At 31.9% G+C, this 16,698-nt stretch overlaps 1 protein-coding gene and 2 pseudogenes across 1 annotated transcript; 1 reads left to right on the forward strand and 2 right to left on the reverse strand.

Moving 5' to 3' along the window:
* Nucleotides 1-1,378: 1,378 nt before the first annotated feature.
* LOC108340742 (phosphoenolpyruvate carboxylase-like) lies at nucleotides 1,379-5,384 on the reverse strand (annotated as a pseudogene).
* A 2,733-nt stretch (nucleotides 5,385-8,117) lies between these two features.
* LOC108339362 (peroxisomal and mitochondrial division factor 2-like) lies at nucleotides 8,118-10,596 on the forward strand (annotated as a pseudogene).
* Nucleotides 10,597-11,018: 422 nt separating this feature from the next.
* On the reverse strand, nucleotides 11,019-15,710 carry LOC108339363 (tricyclene synthase EBOS, chloroplastic). Its single transcript, XM_052877401.1, has 7 exons — nucleotides 15,456-15,710; nucleotides 15,085-15,355; nucleotides 13,535-13,913; nucleotides 12,141-12,359; nucleotides 11,897-12,035; nucleotides 11,550-11,798; nucleotides 11,019-11,440 (listed from the first exon to the last, which is right to left on the reverse strand). Exons 1-7 carry the CDS (start codon nucleotides 15,678-15,680, stop codon nucleotides 11,114-11,116), a joined length of 1,809 nt encoding a protein of 602 aa, XP_052733361.1. The 5' UTR covers nucleotides 15,681-15,710; the 3' UTR covers nucleotides 11,019-11,113.
* Between the last annotated feature and the right edge of the window lie 988 nt (nucleotides 15,711-16,698).

Consider the following 16,698-nt stretch of genomic DNA (forward strand, 5'->3'; position numbering starts at 1 on the left):
TAATTTGCAAAACTGATATCAATTTCTTTTGTAAATATTCTGTACAACATTTTTTACAGAAAATTTTATAAGAAATACTTGCAAATTTATAATGTAATAAAAAATAATTATCTGTAAAGGAATTATATACCAACAAAAGTTCTTAAGACAAATAGTAGAAAACAAATTCTTGCAAAATTTAATGACAAATATACAAGAAAAATCTCATGAAATATGAATTATTTTATTAATGATAAGAGTAGGAACACGTTGACGAGAGTGTAGGTACAAGTGGAGATGATGAATTTTGGACATGGATTTTGTATTAATTTATTTGTATCTTTGTGTGAGTTTCTTTATGCATATGCTAATGATGCAGTTTTGTGTGGTTGTTGATAAAAAAGAAATTCAAAGAACTAAAATGTTTTCTTTAAATTGTAGCGTAAAGCTTTAAACAAAAGAATGCAATTTCTCATGTTCATACATTCCATATTTAGTGAAAGATTTTGAAGCAACCAAAAGTTTGCTTTCGTGGTGGACATAATAAAAATGCACTGACCATTGTCGGGCTTATGAGAAAAAGTTTACCACAAGAGGTTATCATTGTATAAATTTATTATTACTAGATTTTTTGGAAATAGATTTTTTAAGTTCCAAAGCTTTAGAAACTTCGATACTGAAGATGGATATAATCTCAAATAATTAGAATCTTCACCTTTTGTGAAGTGAATAAGCAATAAGTGCTTCATCGAGCAAAGATTAAATACTTTTTAATTGTCCTTCTTACCTCTACTTTAACCAATTGCATATTCACATTGTAAAATAAAACAACTTATGTTTTTTTTAATCTTATTAATATTTTTTTTTCTTTAATTCTTCATCGTAACAAGAAAAATCACAATTATATACGGTCAAAATCTGTATATAACATCCAAAATCCATATATAAAATTATATTATATACGAATTACATACGGATAAAAATCCTTATATAAAATAAGTATAGCTAAATTACATACAGATATATCCATATATAAATTACATACCAAAAAATTCGTATATAAATTATATACGGAAAAATCCGTATATAAATTACATACGAAAAAATTCGTATATAAATTACATATAAAAAATTCGTATATAATATCTGTATATAATTTACATACGAAAAGAATCCGTATGTAATTATTTATTTCAAAAAGAAATTAAAAATTATTTATATATTAACATAAAATTTACACATTAAAAAAGTGTTTAAATAACTAATTTAATATAAAATATCTTTTTATAACATTAGTATCTTTATACTTTGAAATCAAAGTAGAACTAAAAAGAATCCACTGTCAAATATATAACTCATCCAAATTTTAGATTTATAACGTGTAAGTAAATTTTTCAACTAACTCGAAATCATAACCTTTTATATTCTAACATTAAATTTCAACTTTACAGTATGTCAAGCCATTATGGGCTACACCGTTAAAACCACAATAAAATTATAAAAACTAATTCCAACAACTATTTATTTACAAAACAAGATTCCCTGTCATATCTAAGATATCCTTACGCTTAGAGCTCGCTCCTTGGCTTGTCTTATCTGACCATCCATGTTTTGAAGCAAATGAGACAGATCAACATTACCTGCAAAGCAATCAAAAGTAATCAAGGAAAATTTAGAGCCAATACCAAACACTATGGACAAACACAACAATAATTTTCGAAAGTATTTAAGTGAAAATAGTTTTGAAAAATAGAAAGAGAGTTTTAAAAACTATATAAAGGAGATAATATGACAGGTTTTGTAGCACATTCAATGAGACTAGTCAAAATCTGTCTTGCAGATTCATTATCGACATCCATGTGAACTCCTCTGTAAATTTCTTTAAGCTCATTCTGCCTCTTAAACACCAAATTTTCATCTTACTAGCTTTGACAACATTTAAGAACCCTTTTAAGAAATGTTTATCCATCCCATGAAAGGTTAAAAAAAAACTAAATAAGAATGAAGATATTCCTGCATAAACGGCCTTTCCAAGATAATAAATCATATTAAACATTTCATGGTTAATTAGGAAGGAAGCAAGATGAACATATAATTTAACCAATGAAATGCTACCTATTTAGATGGATTAATACTCTTAAATGATGGTAACAACAATGGTCGATGTTAATCATATCATTTCCAAAACTCCTTAAAAAGGTGCTGCATAGGATTTCATATTGAAATTAGAACACTAGTGTCAACATTGTGGATATTGTAGTATTAAAATTTGTGGTAAGAATGCATTTCAACAAAAATAACTTTAAACATAAAGTTCATATTAAAAGGAAATTAATGGGGTACATTTGCAATAAGTCATAGTTATATTTCCTATGTCTGTAGATTGCACATTAATTGATATAAAAACTAAAATAAAAATTAAAAATTCTCAGCAAAAATTACTTTGGTTTACATAAAATTGTTTCAAAAGCACATATTTAAGAACTGCTAATTTTTAAAATTATAAAAATTCATTTAAGTGATTTTTGTTAATGTAAATTATAGGTTTACAAAAAATATAAACATGCAACAAATAAAGGAAAGCATAAAACATCGGTGGACAGGATTATGATATCCAACTTAAGAAGCTCCATAAACACTTCAGAGAAGCTCCACCAATTAGCTTATTTAATACTTCATAATTTCTTCTAAAAAATATACTACTTTTTTTTAACTTTTATATATAGTGTTTCTTCTTATAAGGAGAAGAAAATTAAAAATAAGTTAGGCCAAAAACTATCTTAATCCCAAAGCTTGTCACAGCTTACTTAGAAATTGTTTGGGTTCTTCATCCCGAGGTATCAGAATTTTCAAACTATCTGAGAACTTTGCTTAACAATGAAACGTGCACATGTGACTGCCAAATTGTGAGATAACATCAACAAGGCCACCATAGCCTCCAATTGCCATAACCTAAAATGAGTTTCGCAGTAATGCAACTATATATCACATAAAGTAGAGAGTAACAAGGAGTCTGTCAGCATGTTTGAGCAGACAACTGGTCCTAAACACAATTAGCAATGATTTTGAAACAGAACATACCCCTATAGGATGTAAGCAGATAGAAAAAGATGACGAAGGAGCACACTGTATTTGTGAAAGGATCGTGCCATTCATGTCAAAGTGATTGAGCAGAGGATTTGTACCAACTGTCAAAATCTGAAAGCAAAATACAAACAATTAACAAGAGTTAGCAGAGCTACAATTTTCATGAGAGTTACTGATATTATAAGAACAACAAATGAGTTAATCAATATTCAGATAAGGGTTTACATATTTGTTTGCATATATAAATGAATAAGAATCAATTACCCTAGTTTGATGTGATCTCTTCCTCTTAAGTATTGCAATATTAAAATAAAAACAATGATTGCTTGATGAAAATAAATAGGAATTAGTAAACAACTCTTTATCATTGAGCAAAAAATTCATGATTTAATTAATCCTCTATTAGAAAAAGACACAAGAAAGGTGGGACCAAGACCAAATTGATGGATACAATAAACTTGATTGATGGAGAAATAAATGTAGCATCTAGCCAACCTATTGTCAATTATCGTGATGACATCCTCCCATGAACGCAAGCAGTTAAAATTGATTCAAGGACAAAAGCAAGAGCTGCCAGCACTTCCCATGCAAGAAGGATAGGTCTTTGAAAAGCATCTTCACCAGAATTTATGTGAGAGTTACATCCATTACTACTAGTAGGTGACGAAGAATTGCTTGATCAAATTCCAACCTTGGTTATTTTCTGATAAATCATGCTTAAAATCATATTAAAAAATCATGCTTAAAATCATACCAGATTGCTTGATGAAATCTGGAAACACCATTCCAAATTGTTTCATGGAAGTAGCTCATCCCTGGTCTCATCTCATCTTGTGGTCTTAGGGGGGTCCTCTTGATTTCATCTGTACAGAAGGCAGCTTGAATCTGCACAACATAGACAAAAGTAACAAAAGAAAATTGTCAACAATGTCATTGACTCAACGAAGCCTTTATTTCTTTTCACCTTGAACATTTCTTCTTCTGTAGAATAAACTCCAAACAAAGGCGTGGTTAATGCAGTTTGCTAAACCAACGAAGATAATCCTAGTGTTTTAATACTTACCTCCCTTAGCAAGGCATCATCAAGCTCCTGCTTATCATCAGGAGTTATGTCTTTGGCATAAAATTTAGACAAAATTCCTTATCCTACAATGCAGATCAAAACCAGAAAACTCAATTTTGGTTTCCTGAACCAACTTAAACAAAGAAAGTATAAAATTGAATAATGAAGCTGAAAAACACTATACTTTTGTAACAAACCTTGCGTGCTTTTGATGCAAAGATCTACGAATTGATTGAGTAGGATGAGTAGTAAGAACCAGATCAACAGTCTGGTTTTTCAGTGCATCAAAAACTTCCCGAGGAGACTTCTTCAAGCCAAATACAAGTTTCTTGAGAGTTTCTTCAATGTTTGAATCTGTAGTTGCATTGTTCTCATCTGCAAAATCTCCTTTCTTCACCTTGTTCCTTCGAGGACGAGAAATCTGGACCTCCTCAGCCAAGTTGGCCAAGTTAAGCATGTGGGAAAAGGACATGGCAACAACAATAGAGTCCCCTGCATCCAAACTAGTTATCATATTTCCAAGTTCTTCTAGTTTCTTAGGGTCACGCTTTCCTTCATACTCAGCTGAAATTTTGTACACTTCTTGAACCTGCACAAAAACATTTACATAAATGTCGAAGAGAAGAGAAAGAACATAAATTCCGAAATATTTTCTGATAAATCACTATAGCCTTCTCCATCGAATCCACCGATTACATCCTCATTTTGGCACCATTTCACCGATTCAGCCGTTGAATCTTCCTTTTCCACCGAACACGCGACCTAATTCGCATTTCTTACCGAACAATCTTCCTATTTTTCACTCCTCTCCGAACCCTTCCCGCTCCTGGAGTATTATCACGAACCTAGGGTGGATGAAGGTACTCTCTCAGCATCAAACTACGACTCTGAAACGAACGATGAAGGTGATTGCTTCATCAACGAAGGACAACGACATTGCTGCGTTATTATGCAACGACAGTTCGAGAGAGAAAGGGGGAAGAGGCAAGGGTTCGAGAGAGGGACAACGACAGTGAAGAGGGCTCGGGAGAGGGACAGCGAGGCGAAGAGGGCTTGAGAGAGGGACAATGAGAGCAAAGAGGGCTCCAGAGAGAGATGTGAAATCGCGAGGGTTCGAGAGAGAGATCAAATAGGGATCGAGGGATAGAGAGAAGATTGAGGGTTTTGAGAAGAATAGGGTTCGAGGGAGAGAGAAAAGCCAGAGGGTTTTGAGAAGAATAGGCTTCGAGGTTCGCTTCAGGTTGGCTTCATTCTAATCAGAATTTTTTTAAGTAAATTATTTTCCAAGTTCGTACGTAATTGGTAGCTAACACGTGGATCTATCCTTAGAAAACTTTCTTGCCACCATGCGCTAATATTACATACGACTTTTATATACGGATTTGTTGTATGTAAAATTCTATATATAATATCCGTATATAATTTTTTTTTCAAAATCTATATATAATATCCATACGAATTATAATCCGTATATAATAATCTGTATGTAATAGTCATATTTCTTGTAATGTTATATGTTAATGTGATATTTGTCATGTAAGACAAAATAAAAACTATCCATTATATGTTAATGTGATATTTGTCATGAAACATGAAAAAAAAGGGTCCACAACTTCACCTCAAACACACAGGCCAAATATTGTTTTTCCTTGTCACTAAAACTAAGTGTTTTATTTTCCATTTTAGTAGTTAATAATATGTCAATATATATTAACAAATAAGACAATTAAATTAAAAAAAAACTATAAAAGTTTAAATAAACAAAGGTTTTGAACCAAGCTAAAACCAAGGAAACAAAAACTTTGAACAAAGCCAAAACTAAAGACTATGAATAGACTCGTGCCCTTCAATTGGCCAACCTAATAAAAGCAAAATCATTAGTTTTATATATATAATTATTTAAGATGTATTTGGAATCTAATTTAGAGTCTAAATAGAAATTTTCATTGTTGAATACAACAAAAAATGAATGAAACAATTTTCAACATAAACACTGAACCAAGCTTATGCAAAATTTAGACATCAGAGGGTAACCAATATATGAAATCAGTTATGTGAATGAATGAAATACAAGTATACTGAAAACAAAACACTTTTAAAATTCAAACACAAAACTTACTATCGAAATGAAAAGAAAAGAAACCTCAAATGTTATGCTTATTCATTGCACAGAACAACAACCAAATACTAATGTCATTGCACACAATACAAGGGCATTACTTTTTACAGTTAGAACTTACCTCCATAGTAGGGCTTCTCCACAGCCTCGCTTAACGACAACAACCTTCGTTCACAACGACAATGCTGAAAAACTCACCACCTAACGTTGACCAAAGTCCCTCAACTAACCTCAAGCACAACATAAACCGTGGACCAGTTCTTCTCTCACAACAACACCCTCCTCACAATGGTGTCAACGACGAACATTTGAAAAAACAATGAACGATGATTTTGGACAATGGAGGTTGGAGACGATTTAGAGCAATGAAGGTTGGGAAAGAGCAGAGTAATGGAGATCAAAGGAAAAGCAAAAATAATGGAGGTGAGAACACACGTAACAGTAAGAACGAAGAAGAGAAGAGGAAAATGGGAGGAAAAATATTTCATAAAAAACATACCAACAAATAATGATTCATCGATAAATTAAAACAAAAATACTTTACCGACGGAACATTCCGTCGATAAATACAAAATTTGTATCCGTCGATAACTCTATTAATAATTAACTTTTACCAAAGATGATGATTTGATAGTAAATATCATCAATAAAACACAATTTTACTTTAAAGTAATTTACACTAGTAGAAAAGTAACATTCTATAACGATACCTATTATGATGGATGAAAATAATTCGTTATAATAGGTTGATCGGGTGGCAAAATTGTAATAAATTTAAGATATTATAACGTAGTTATAAAAATCAGTCGTAATAGGCAATGTGGTGGCAAACTTGTAAATAATTTCAAAACGTATTATAACGGAGTTATGAATATTAGTCATAATTAGGGATGGCAATGGGTCGGGTCAGGCACCGATAGTGCTTACCCGCAACCCGACCCGACAAAAAAAAATCCACCTGCTACCCGACCCGCTACCCGTACGGATACCCGCTTAAAAAATATCCGCGGATATTTTGAAACCCGCGGATATCCGCGGATACCCGCAAATATTAAAAAAAATATATATTTTAATAAATTATTAAAATAATTTAAATAGAATTACAAAAAATATATAAAATATAATACAAATTAAGTTAAATATAAATATAAATTCAATTTTAATTAAATTTAATCTTGTAAAATATAAATTAATGTTAATTTTAATTAAATTTAACTTAATAAAATATAAATTATATTTTTATTTTTATTTTTTGCGGATAGCGGGTATCCGCGGGTATGGATAGTATAACACCCGCACCCGACCCGTTTATAAGCGGGTATTAAAATATCTACTACCCGCAGATTGCGGGTAATAAATATCCGCAGGTATCAACTATCCATCGCGAATATCCGCGGACACGGATTTTTTTGCCATCCCTAGTCATAATATATAATACGATGGCAAACTTGTAAATAAGTTATAAACCTATTATAACGGAGATACAAATTGTTGTTATAATTTCTCTAAGCATTTCACTTTTCAAAACGTAATGACTTATTCCTTCTTTCTCAACGCCACACTTTCTTCACACTGAAACCCCAACTCGTAGGGGCACCGTCACCTTTCTCGATTGTAAGATGAGCCACATCTTCATTCAACATTTCTCTCTCGCGAGAAACACTCTCATTTCGAAAGATTTACTCATTTCACCCTCGCGAGCAGCTGAAGCTTCTCACTCTCTCGAGAGTTCTTAAGCCGTAAGTCTCCATTTCTCTTCACAAATATGCATTTTCGCTTCACTCATCGTCCAACCACATCTACTGCTAGGGTTTCTCACATACCTTCATCTTTTTCGCCTTTACCTTCGATTCCACTGATTGAAACATCATTTTCTACATTTCCACCGATTATAATCACAATCTACCGATTATAATCCCTTTCCACCGATTAAACGTTGATTTGAAGGATGTTGTTGCGGCAGAGGTTATCGCGGCGAGGGCAGCGGACTTGGAGACGGACGTGGCGAGGCTACAACACGATTTGATATCAGAGATGACCGCCTCGGAGGAGGCGAGGATGGATGCTTCTGAATTGAGGAAGGATTTAGGGGAGAAGGAGTCGTTGGTTGAGTCTCTAGAGAAGGAGCTGACAGCTTTGAAGAAGGTGAAGGCAGAGGGTGCGGTTAGGGTTAGGGATTTGGAGAGAAAGATTGGAGTTCTGGAAACCAAGGAAATTGAGGAAAGGATTAAGAGGATTAGGTTTGAGGAGGAGATGAGAGATAGGGTTGATGAAAAGGAGAAGGAGATCAATGGTTTCAAACAGAAGTTGGTGGAATTGGAGAAGGTTACTGCTGAGAAAAAAATCTGAGTTGGAAGAATTGGTTAAGAAAAAATTGAAGTTGAAGGAGGCACTTAGAGAATCTGAGGAGAAAGTAGCGGCTTTGGAATCAAGTATTCTTCAATTGCGTGAGGAAGCAAAGGAAGTTGAAAGGGTGATTTTATTGCTGAATGAGAAGGCGGTTGAGAATGTTGAGAATATTGATAGAGGTGTAAACGGCATACATGATGAAGGGAAAGGATTGAAGTTGCAGTGGCCGGTGGTGGCAGCAGGGTAACAACTCTGATTGAAATGAGTCATCTGACCTTTTGAGAGAGCAAGTGTTAAATGTATTACCATTTACTTTTTATTTGGTGTGGCAGGCATGTGCAATATATAACAATTGGTCGCCCATTTTATCAGGTTAGTTAGAGTCTTTTAAACTGGAAATGTCTTGTATATTTGTTTAAAAAATTAATGGTGAAAATATTGCTCCTGCAGCTTTGATGTATGTGCTTGTACCTATGCCTTGCTTATTCTTTGGAGGTGGATCCACTCAATTTCTAATGAGCCGTGATGGTGGGGGATAGGTATATGTTGCCACTTAGAGCTCAGAAAAACTGTCTGATTTATGTAGAAACAATTTTCATGTGATTGGCTTTTGGGTTACTGGTAGTTGTATGCAATGCAATTGGTGCTACTCTTGTTTATATAACCTTTTGTGTATAAGGTTCCTTTTCTTTTCCTTTAACGAGGATATTCAAATAATATTTGTAATTGTTTTACGTTTGTTTGATTTGAACTCTACTTTCATGCTACATGGAGTTCAGTTGTTCAGGTTGTCTGTCGGCATGATTAGTGGTATAATTGCTTATTTTTTTTATATACATATTTTATTTGTTTCTGGTTAAGAATGAATGAGGTATATACTATTGTCGCTTGGTTTAATCACTGAAGCTTATTTTGTCAGAGATAATCAAGTGCCAGAGTTGATGGCTCAGTGTTTTTAATGAGGGAATTCAGGAACTTGCAATTGCTTGAAGCATCTTTTGTCATATTTTGCAACTATGATGATTTTGATTTAGATGATCAGTTATTTGTTCACCCTCAAGAACAAATTTACTTACCCTCGGTCCTTTTTCGGGTTTGTAATTGTCATGATGTTCTTGCTCTCTCTTACCTGGAAAATCCAGTACAGAGAATGGTAGGAATGCTTGGGCAAGACAAAGCTTACATAAGTGAAACGTTGTTTTCCCTTATCTTTTTATCCTTTGTATTGGTATGAATCCCTCTTTCCCTCTCTTTGTTTCAGTTTCATATGAACTTTTTACGCCCACAATTTTATATTTCACTAGGAACTTTATGTATTTTATATTATAAAATGATAATTCTGAAGGTAAATATGGCTTGATCGTGAAACTGTGCAATACTACCACCCCTGGTGTTTCCTTGAAATCAGAAGACTAAATTATTAATATTTGGCTTTGAGATGCTTGAAAAGTTACTCTCGAGTTATTTCTACTGTCGTTCGAAAATAGAAGGAACGATAGAAAATAAATTCAAATATATATTTCCTTATTTTGGTTTGAATTTTTGTATAGAGTTTTAGTACCAATTTCAGTGAAGGATTGTTTTTTTTCATGATTCTAATGGTTTTATTCCTATTAAATATTTTTTTGATATTTTCTACTACTGCAAGATTTGACATATATAATTCAGCGTTTCCCTATTTCAGTTCTTATTTTCCTTTTTGGCTACTGTGACTTATTTTTGTGAATTTCTCATTTTAACTAGTTTGATATTCATTTATTTCTTTTTGTATGAAGTTTCAGATAGTTGAAGACTTGCTCATTTACACCAACGTCATTCTCAAACCAAAGAGCAGAGATCCACTGATTTTCGAGTGTTAGTAAAAACTTGACTACAATTTAGTAGTGTAGGTATATTGATATATAATATTTGGATGTAATATATAGTTTTATGTATATGAAATGTATTAAATATTATTAAACACTTTAATATTTGAAATAAATTTTATTTGGTTAGTTTAATTGAATTTATTCATTTGAATTTATATTGATTATAAATTGATTCGATTGATTATAAATTTGTTCAGGAAAATGATTGTAAATTGAATGGATGTTAAATGTAATAATGATTTTTAAAAAAAAAAACATATATTATAACGTATTAAACAATACGTTATAATAGGTTAGTTATCAAAATCAACTTATTATAATTGGTAAAGTTATAATACGCTACATAAAAGTTTGTCATAATAAATTGTGCATATTATGATTGATTTCAGAAACTACGTTATAGTATCTTCAAGCTATTATAACGTAAACTTTTGCTATGTTATAAAATACGCAGAGCTATTATATCGCCTAGAACTATGTTCCCAATAACTACGTTATAATATGTAAAATAGCAAGTTACAAAATTATTTTATTAGAATCAAGAAAATATTTTAACAATTTAACTTGAAAATAAGGAGATGATACAAAGATAACAAACCCTTTATATACAAACTAATTTATTTTTCTTTTGCAAGATTACCATTAATATTAATAAACAACTTGTTCTAATGCCTCCGTCTCGTAAAGTGCAATGGGTTCAATTATCAAAGATCGTATGCGATTCTTGGCAGTGCTATCTGGGGCTCCATGTCCATCTCCATACTGATATGTGCACTGAGAAATTCTTCCAAGGTTCATGGCTGTTTCTACGAAAGCTTTAGGGAAAGGAGACTGTGACACTCTATCTTTGTTCATCTTCTTCCACGTTTCGTTAAGCAAACTATGGATGTGCTTGTAAGCACCCTCTTCACTAGCACCACTTTCTCGCATGAAACATACAATGGAGCTTGCTGCTTCACCTCTCTCTAACTCTGCCTGCAAAATTACAACACAAGACCAATTACTTTTATGTTTTAGGCTGTTGTTTTAATGTTGTAAAAATGTCACAAAAAAAAAACATGGTCATGTATGGAATCAAATTTACCTTTGATGTGCCCAGATCATTGCAAAGTCGAAAAATAAGGGATGGTTTCTGTAACAGGGAGTGGTAATTGTGCAAGGATTGAAGTGCCTCTTTTGTAATGCTTTGGTTTAGTAAGAAATAAGCATGGGTGAGTATAACCACCCCGGAGACTGAGACCCATGCATTGTTGATGTAATCCTCGAATCTTGGCAAGTGTCTGTCGCGACTCCATTTGGCTTCTTGTAGGAATGCTTTCAACATATCAGACCACTGTGTAATTTAATTAAAAAATAAAAATAATCTCAATAATGCACTAACATGTATGCATAATATAAGAAATAATTGCTATAATTTATGAATTAACGCACTGCTTTGGTGAGGTAGGGTAAAATATCTTGTCCATGTTCCTTAAGGGCATCATAGGCAAATTCGTTGACAGTGTTGTACAGTGCAAGAAAACATATCTTCATGTAATCAGGGAGAACTTGAACTGCTTTAACATCCCAACTGAAACAAGAAAAAAAAAATTCTAATTAGTGCACTGATTAATAATTTCAGCAGTTTTTTTCATGCTCGTGATTGAAGTTTTTTTCTTTTTTTTACGTAAGCTACCTTTCCACAGCTGCAGTGAAAAGTTCTAATTCGTCTAAGGTGCCATAGACATCATAAACGTCATCGATTGTAGTTATTAAGGAAGTAACTTTTGTTAAGCCTTTACGGAGATCACTGAACTGAGTCTCGAAGACCATTCCAACAGTCCAAAAGAAACATTCCATAAGTCTGTCTCGGCTGAAGCTTAACTTTGAGGCCAGTCCCATTTCCCTCCACCACCTTCATCACAAAGTGATAAAGAAAAATAAGATATCTCCAAAGATGTAATAGAAAAGGATCATAATAAAACAGTAACCTTCTATTTCTTTTAAGGGAATAATTCTCTAGTTGACACAAAATATTATTTCCTTTTTCATTCTGTTTAATTAAATTTAACTTGTGATAAAATACTATATCACTTTCTCCCCACTTTTGTGCACACGTCTCTTTCCTCGAGATAATAGTTGAGAATTTCATTTAATAACTTCCCCACCACTTTCCTTCTCTTTGTCCTTTTCTATTTTCTTTCTCATATAATTAAAACATAGTGAAAGTGTATGTAATTGATCAAACAATATAAGTGGAGAACCACATAATCATGTCTGAAGACATGTATAGTTTTTTAAAGGCACAATAATATAAGACTAGTCGTTCAATATTCATGATGGGGAGACCAGAATTTGTTTATCTAGTAGATTTTTATTTTCAAGAGATCACTTTGTGTGATACAGTTGCAGCATGCATAGTTTTAGTTAATAGAAAAGTAGTTACTGATTTACTAAAATTAGCATTTTATCTCAGTCTGATGTTGTGTCCAAATTTTGTCCTTGTAAATTTAGATACGTTCTTACACATGTTTTTCCTATGTAAAATATGGTATCTCCAAAGATGTAAAAGAAAAGAATTATCATAAAACAGTAACCTCGTATTTTTTAAGGAGTAATTGTCTAATTAACAGAAAATATTATTTATTTTTTCTTTCTATTTAATTAAAATTAAATTGTGATAAAGTTTTATATTTCTTTCTCCCCACTTTTGTGCACACGTCTCTTTCCTCGAGATAATAGTTGAAACTTTCATTTAATAACTTCACCACTTTCCTTTTGTTTGTCGTATTTAATTTTTCTCACATAATTAAAACATAGTGAAAGTATATATATATATACGTAATTGATTAAACAATGTAAGTGGAAAATCACATAAATCATGACTTTTTTTGAAGACTTGAGAGTAGTTTTTCAAAGGCACAATAACAGGATTAATCGTTTAACATTCATATGGGTAGTTGACCAGAATTTGTTTGTGGTAGATTTTTATTTTCAAGATAACCAATCACTGTTGCGTGTGATACAGTTGCAGCATGCATACTTTTAATTAATGGAAAAAGAGTTACTGATTTTCCAACACAAACTGACCTTGACATTTCTTGGAGATCATTTTGCAGTGTTGACTGCACAATATTGAAATCAAGTTTTGCTGCTTCAAGCAGAAATCGATTTGAGTCTGTTCTTTTAGCATAAGATTCAATGGACCACCTTGCTTCCAGCCTTTGAATTCTGTGATGGAGTGGAAGCTCCAATGCATGATTCACTTGTTCCAAAAGCATGTTACTGCCTTTACCTTCGTTGAGGGCAACCCTAAGATGGAAGCTAGAGAAGACCATGGCCTCATCCAAAATCTTCTCTCCTTCGTATCCAAGAAACGATGCCTCGTACAGACTCAGCATTCCCTTCACATCGCTCACAAGGCTTGCCTTGAAATTACCATTCTCCTCCTTAAACCTCTCAAATATATCTACATGATCAAATAAGTACACACGTGAAGCTATAGTACCTAGACAGGCCACTTATATTTGATAAAAGAAACCAAAATGTTCAACTTATACTTAAAATAAATAAACAAAAACATGTAATACTTTATATACCATGGACACTGCAATTACTTGGTATTCTAATTAAATTTATAAATATATTCAAAATACTGATAAGGAATTTAAAATATAATTATATATAATTATATATATATATATATATATATATATATATATATTAATAAAACTTATTTGTTTATCTGTTTATTAGGCATAGTCTTGTTCCAAACTAGTGAGGCAGTATAGGCTGTTATTTGAAATGTTGGTTATTGGGTAACTATTATATAAGTTCGACATCACTTTTTACCTAAAATCTTAAGATAATGAGTCTTTTATCTTTATATACTGTTCTACTTTCTTATCTCACACTTGGGAACCATCGGCTCGACTCTGATACTATTGTTGGATCTATCGAGAAAGAGGTTATCCGTGTGGGTTACACAAACACCAATAACATTTTAACCAACTATATAACGAATCGATATCACTCTTTACTCAAAATCTTAAGACAACGAGTTAATGAATCTTTTATCTTTAAATATTGTTCTACTTTCTTATTTTTATTCAATATGAACTTACAATTGAATTTCCAACATGTGGTCCCCAACTCCACATGACAATATAGCAGAGTTTAAATACATATATTTATGATGTTAAGGCCTATAATGGTGTTCATCAACAGCTCAGTACCTGGTTTTCTTTATGTTGTACGTGTGTACTGTGTTTCGCTTTTTGTCTGATACGATGACAAAATTTGTTAAAGTAAGATGATAAAGTTTTATTTTTTTTTTATCACCCCACTTTTGTTCACACTTCTTTTTCTTACGGATAACAGTTGAAAATTTCATTTAATTACCTCACCACTTTCTTTTTTTAGTTTCTATTTTTTATCAAATAATTAAAACATAATGAAAGTATATATAGATGTAGTGTTCTTTCTTTATTAGGAATCAATGCAAAACATAATTAGTGCTTATTTGTTAGGTTTAATGGTAGTTTTCAGATATTTTACAAACTAAATAATATTATAAATAATTGTTTAGAAAAAAAAAATTATTTTGCTTATAATAAAATGTTATATAACGTTAATTATACCTGTTGAGACATCATGGCCATATTCTCTGAGAAGCCTAAAGCACAAAGCAGTTTCATGCAAACTTGTGTTAACGAATGTGCTACTGAATCCTGCAGAAGAGTGACACCGAAGAAGGGCTTCACCTATCTCCTTGTCATAATGGTAACTCAGACCCAAGCGTTTCACATCGTTAATGAGTTCAAGTTTGAGCCATATGTCTGAACTTTCATCCTTTATCATTCTCCTTACTTCCTCCTGCAACATCTTGGCCCTGTCCTCGTATCTTATATCCTGAAAACGTTATACAAAGAACAAATCACGTATACGTGTGTAAGAAAAAGTTTAGAATAGGGACAGTGTATATGATAATTATGATGCTTTAACTAATTACAGCGTAGGCATGCTTCAAGGACTGCAGAAAGTCGTAAGTCCAGAGGTTGGGTTGGTAGTTTGCTGATTTTCTTTCAGAAACGTTAACGTTTGTGGTGGTTGCGTTGTAGCGAGGGAAGATTATCCTACGTTGGAGAAGAATAGGAGCTACTGGTTTCAGAGGTTTGGTAAAAGTGAGATGTGGAGTAAAAGAGGAATTGAGTAACGTTGGGTTCACAAGAGTCATTTTGTTCAAGGCTCGCTTATAACTTTTGCACTTGGGATGGTCTCATATATGTGTGTATATATATATATATATATATATATATATATATATATATATATATATACAAGCACTACAATGAAAAGTTTATCAACGTTTTAAATGTGTGGTCTAAATTTCTTATATTGTAATCTGAGGTGGCCAATCTCTGGTTTCTTAGGATATTTTATCATAACTAACATGTGTAAATGAAGGATCAAAAGAGAAATATGGGATGCACAAGACGCCAAGATTGATATCTGAAAAGCGTGGGTATATGACTGTTTTTAAGGAAGAATTTTTAGTATTATGGTGCTAAAAACTAGCATGTTTTTCTGGTGTACTTTTGATTTTTTTTAGTGATTGATTTCTTTAATATTATAAACACCCTTATTATAATTATCAAAACTTTAATTTTCATATACAGCTGATAATATGATTTTTAAACAAATTTTATATTCCAAAATATTAAAAATCATTTTAGAGATAATTTTAAAAATAATTAATTAAGATGTATTTTAGGCTCTAGGCATGTGGTCTTTGAATGAGATCCACATATAATCAATCCATAGTATCAACCAATCAGCGAACTAAATGTGCATCCTCACCTGAATCTGAATCCCTACTTACATAGACATAATTGAAGATATCAACCAATAATTGGTTCTGAAAAGAGGATGTCCATTATTCATACTAAAAAACCCATCCTTTTGCAACTTATAACACTTTTATATTTAATAATTTAATTCATATTTTTAATAAATATTTTAATTTTATATTTTGTTCTTAAAAGTCATTTTTAAACCATTGTATTCGAAATCCAGGTTGTAGAAATAATTTTTCCAAAATAAAATAGCCAATACTGATTTTATATTGAGATATTCTTTAATAAAAGTATTTTTAAAAATAATAAAGATGAAAATTTTAAATTATACTAAACACATAAATTAAATATTAACTATTTAATTATTATTTTTATAATATTTATTTATTTATAGATATA

This window comes from Vigna angularis, chromosome 5, assembly GCF_016808095.1.
Source record: "Vigna angularis cultivar LongXiaoDou No.4 chromosome 5, ASM1680809v1, whole genome shotgun sequence".
NCBI classification, from domain to species: domain Eukaryota; kingdom Viridiplantae; phylum Streptophyta; class Magnoliopsida; order Fabales; family Fabaceae; genus Vigna; species Vigna angularis.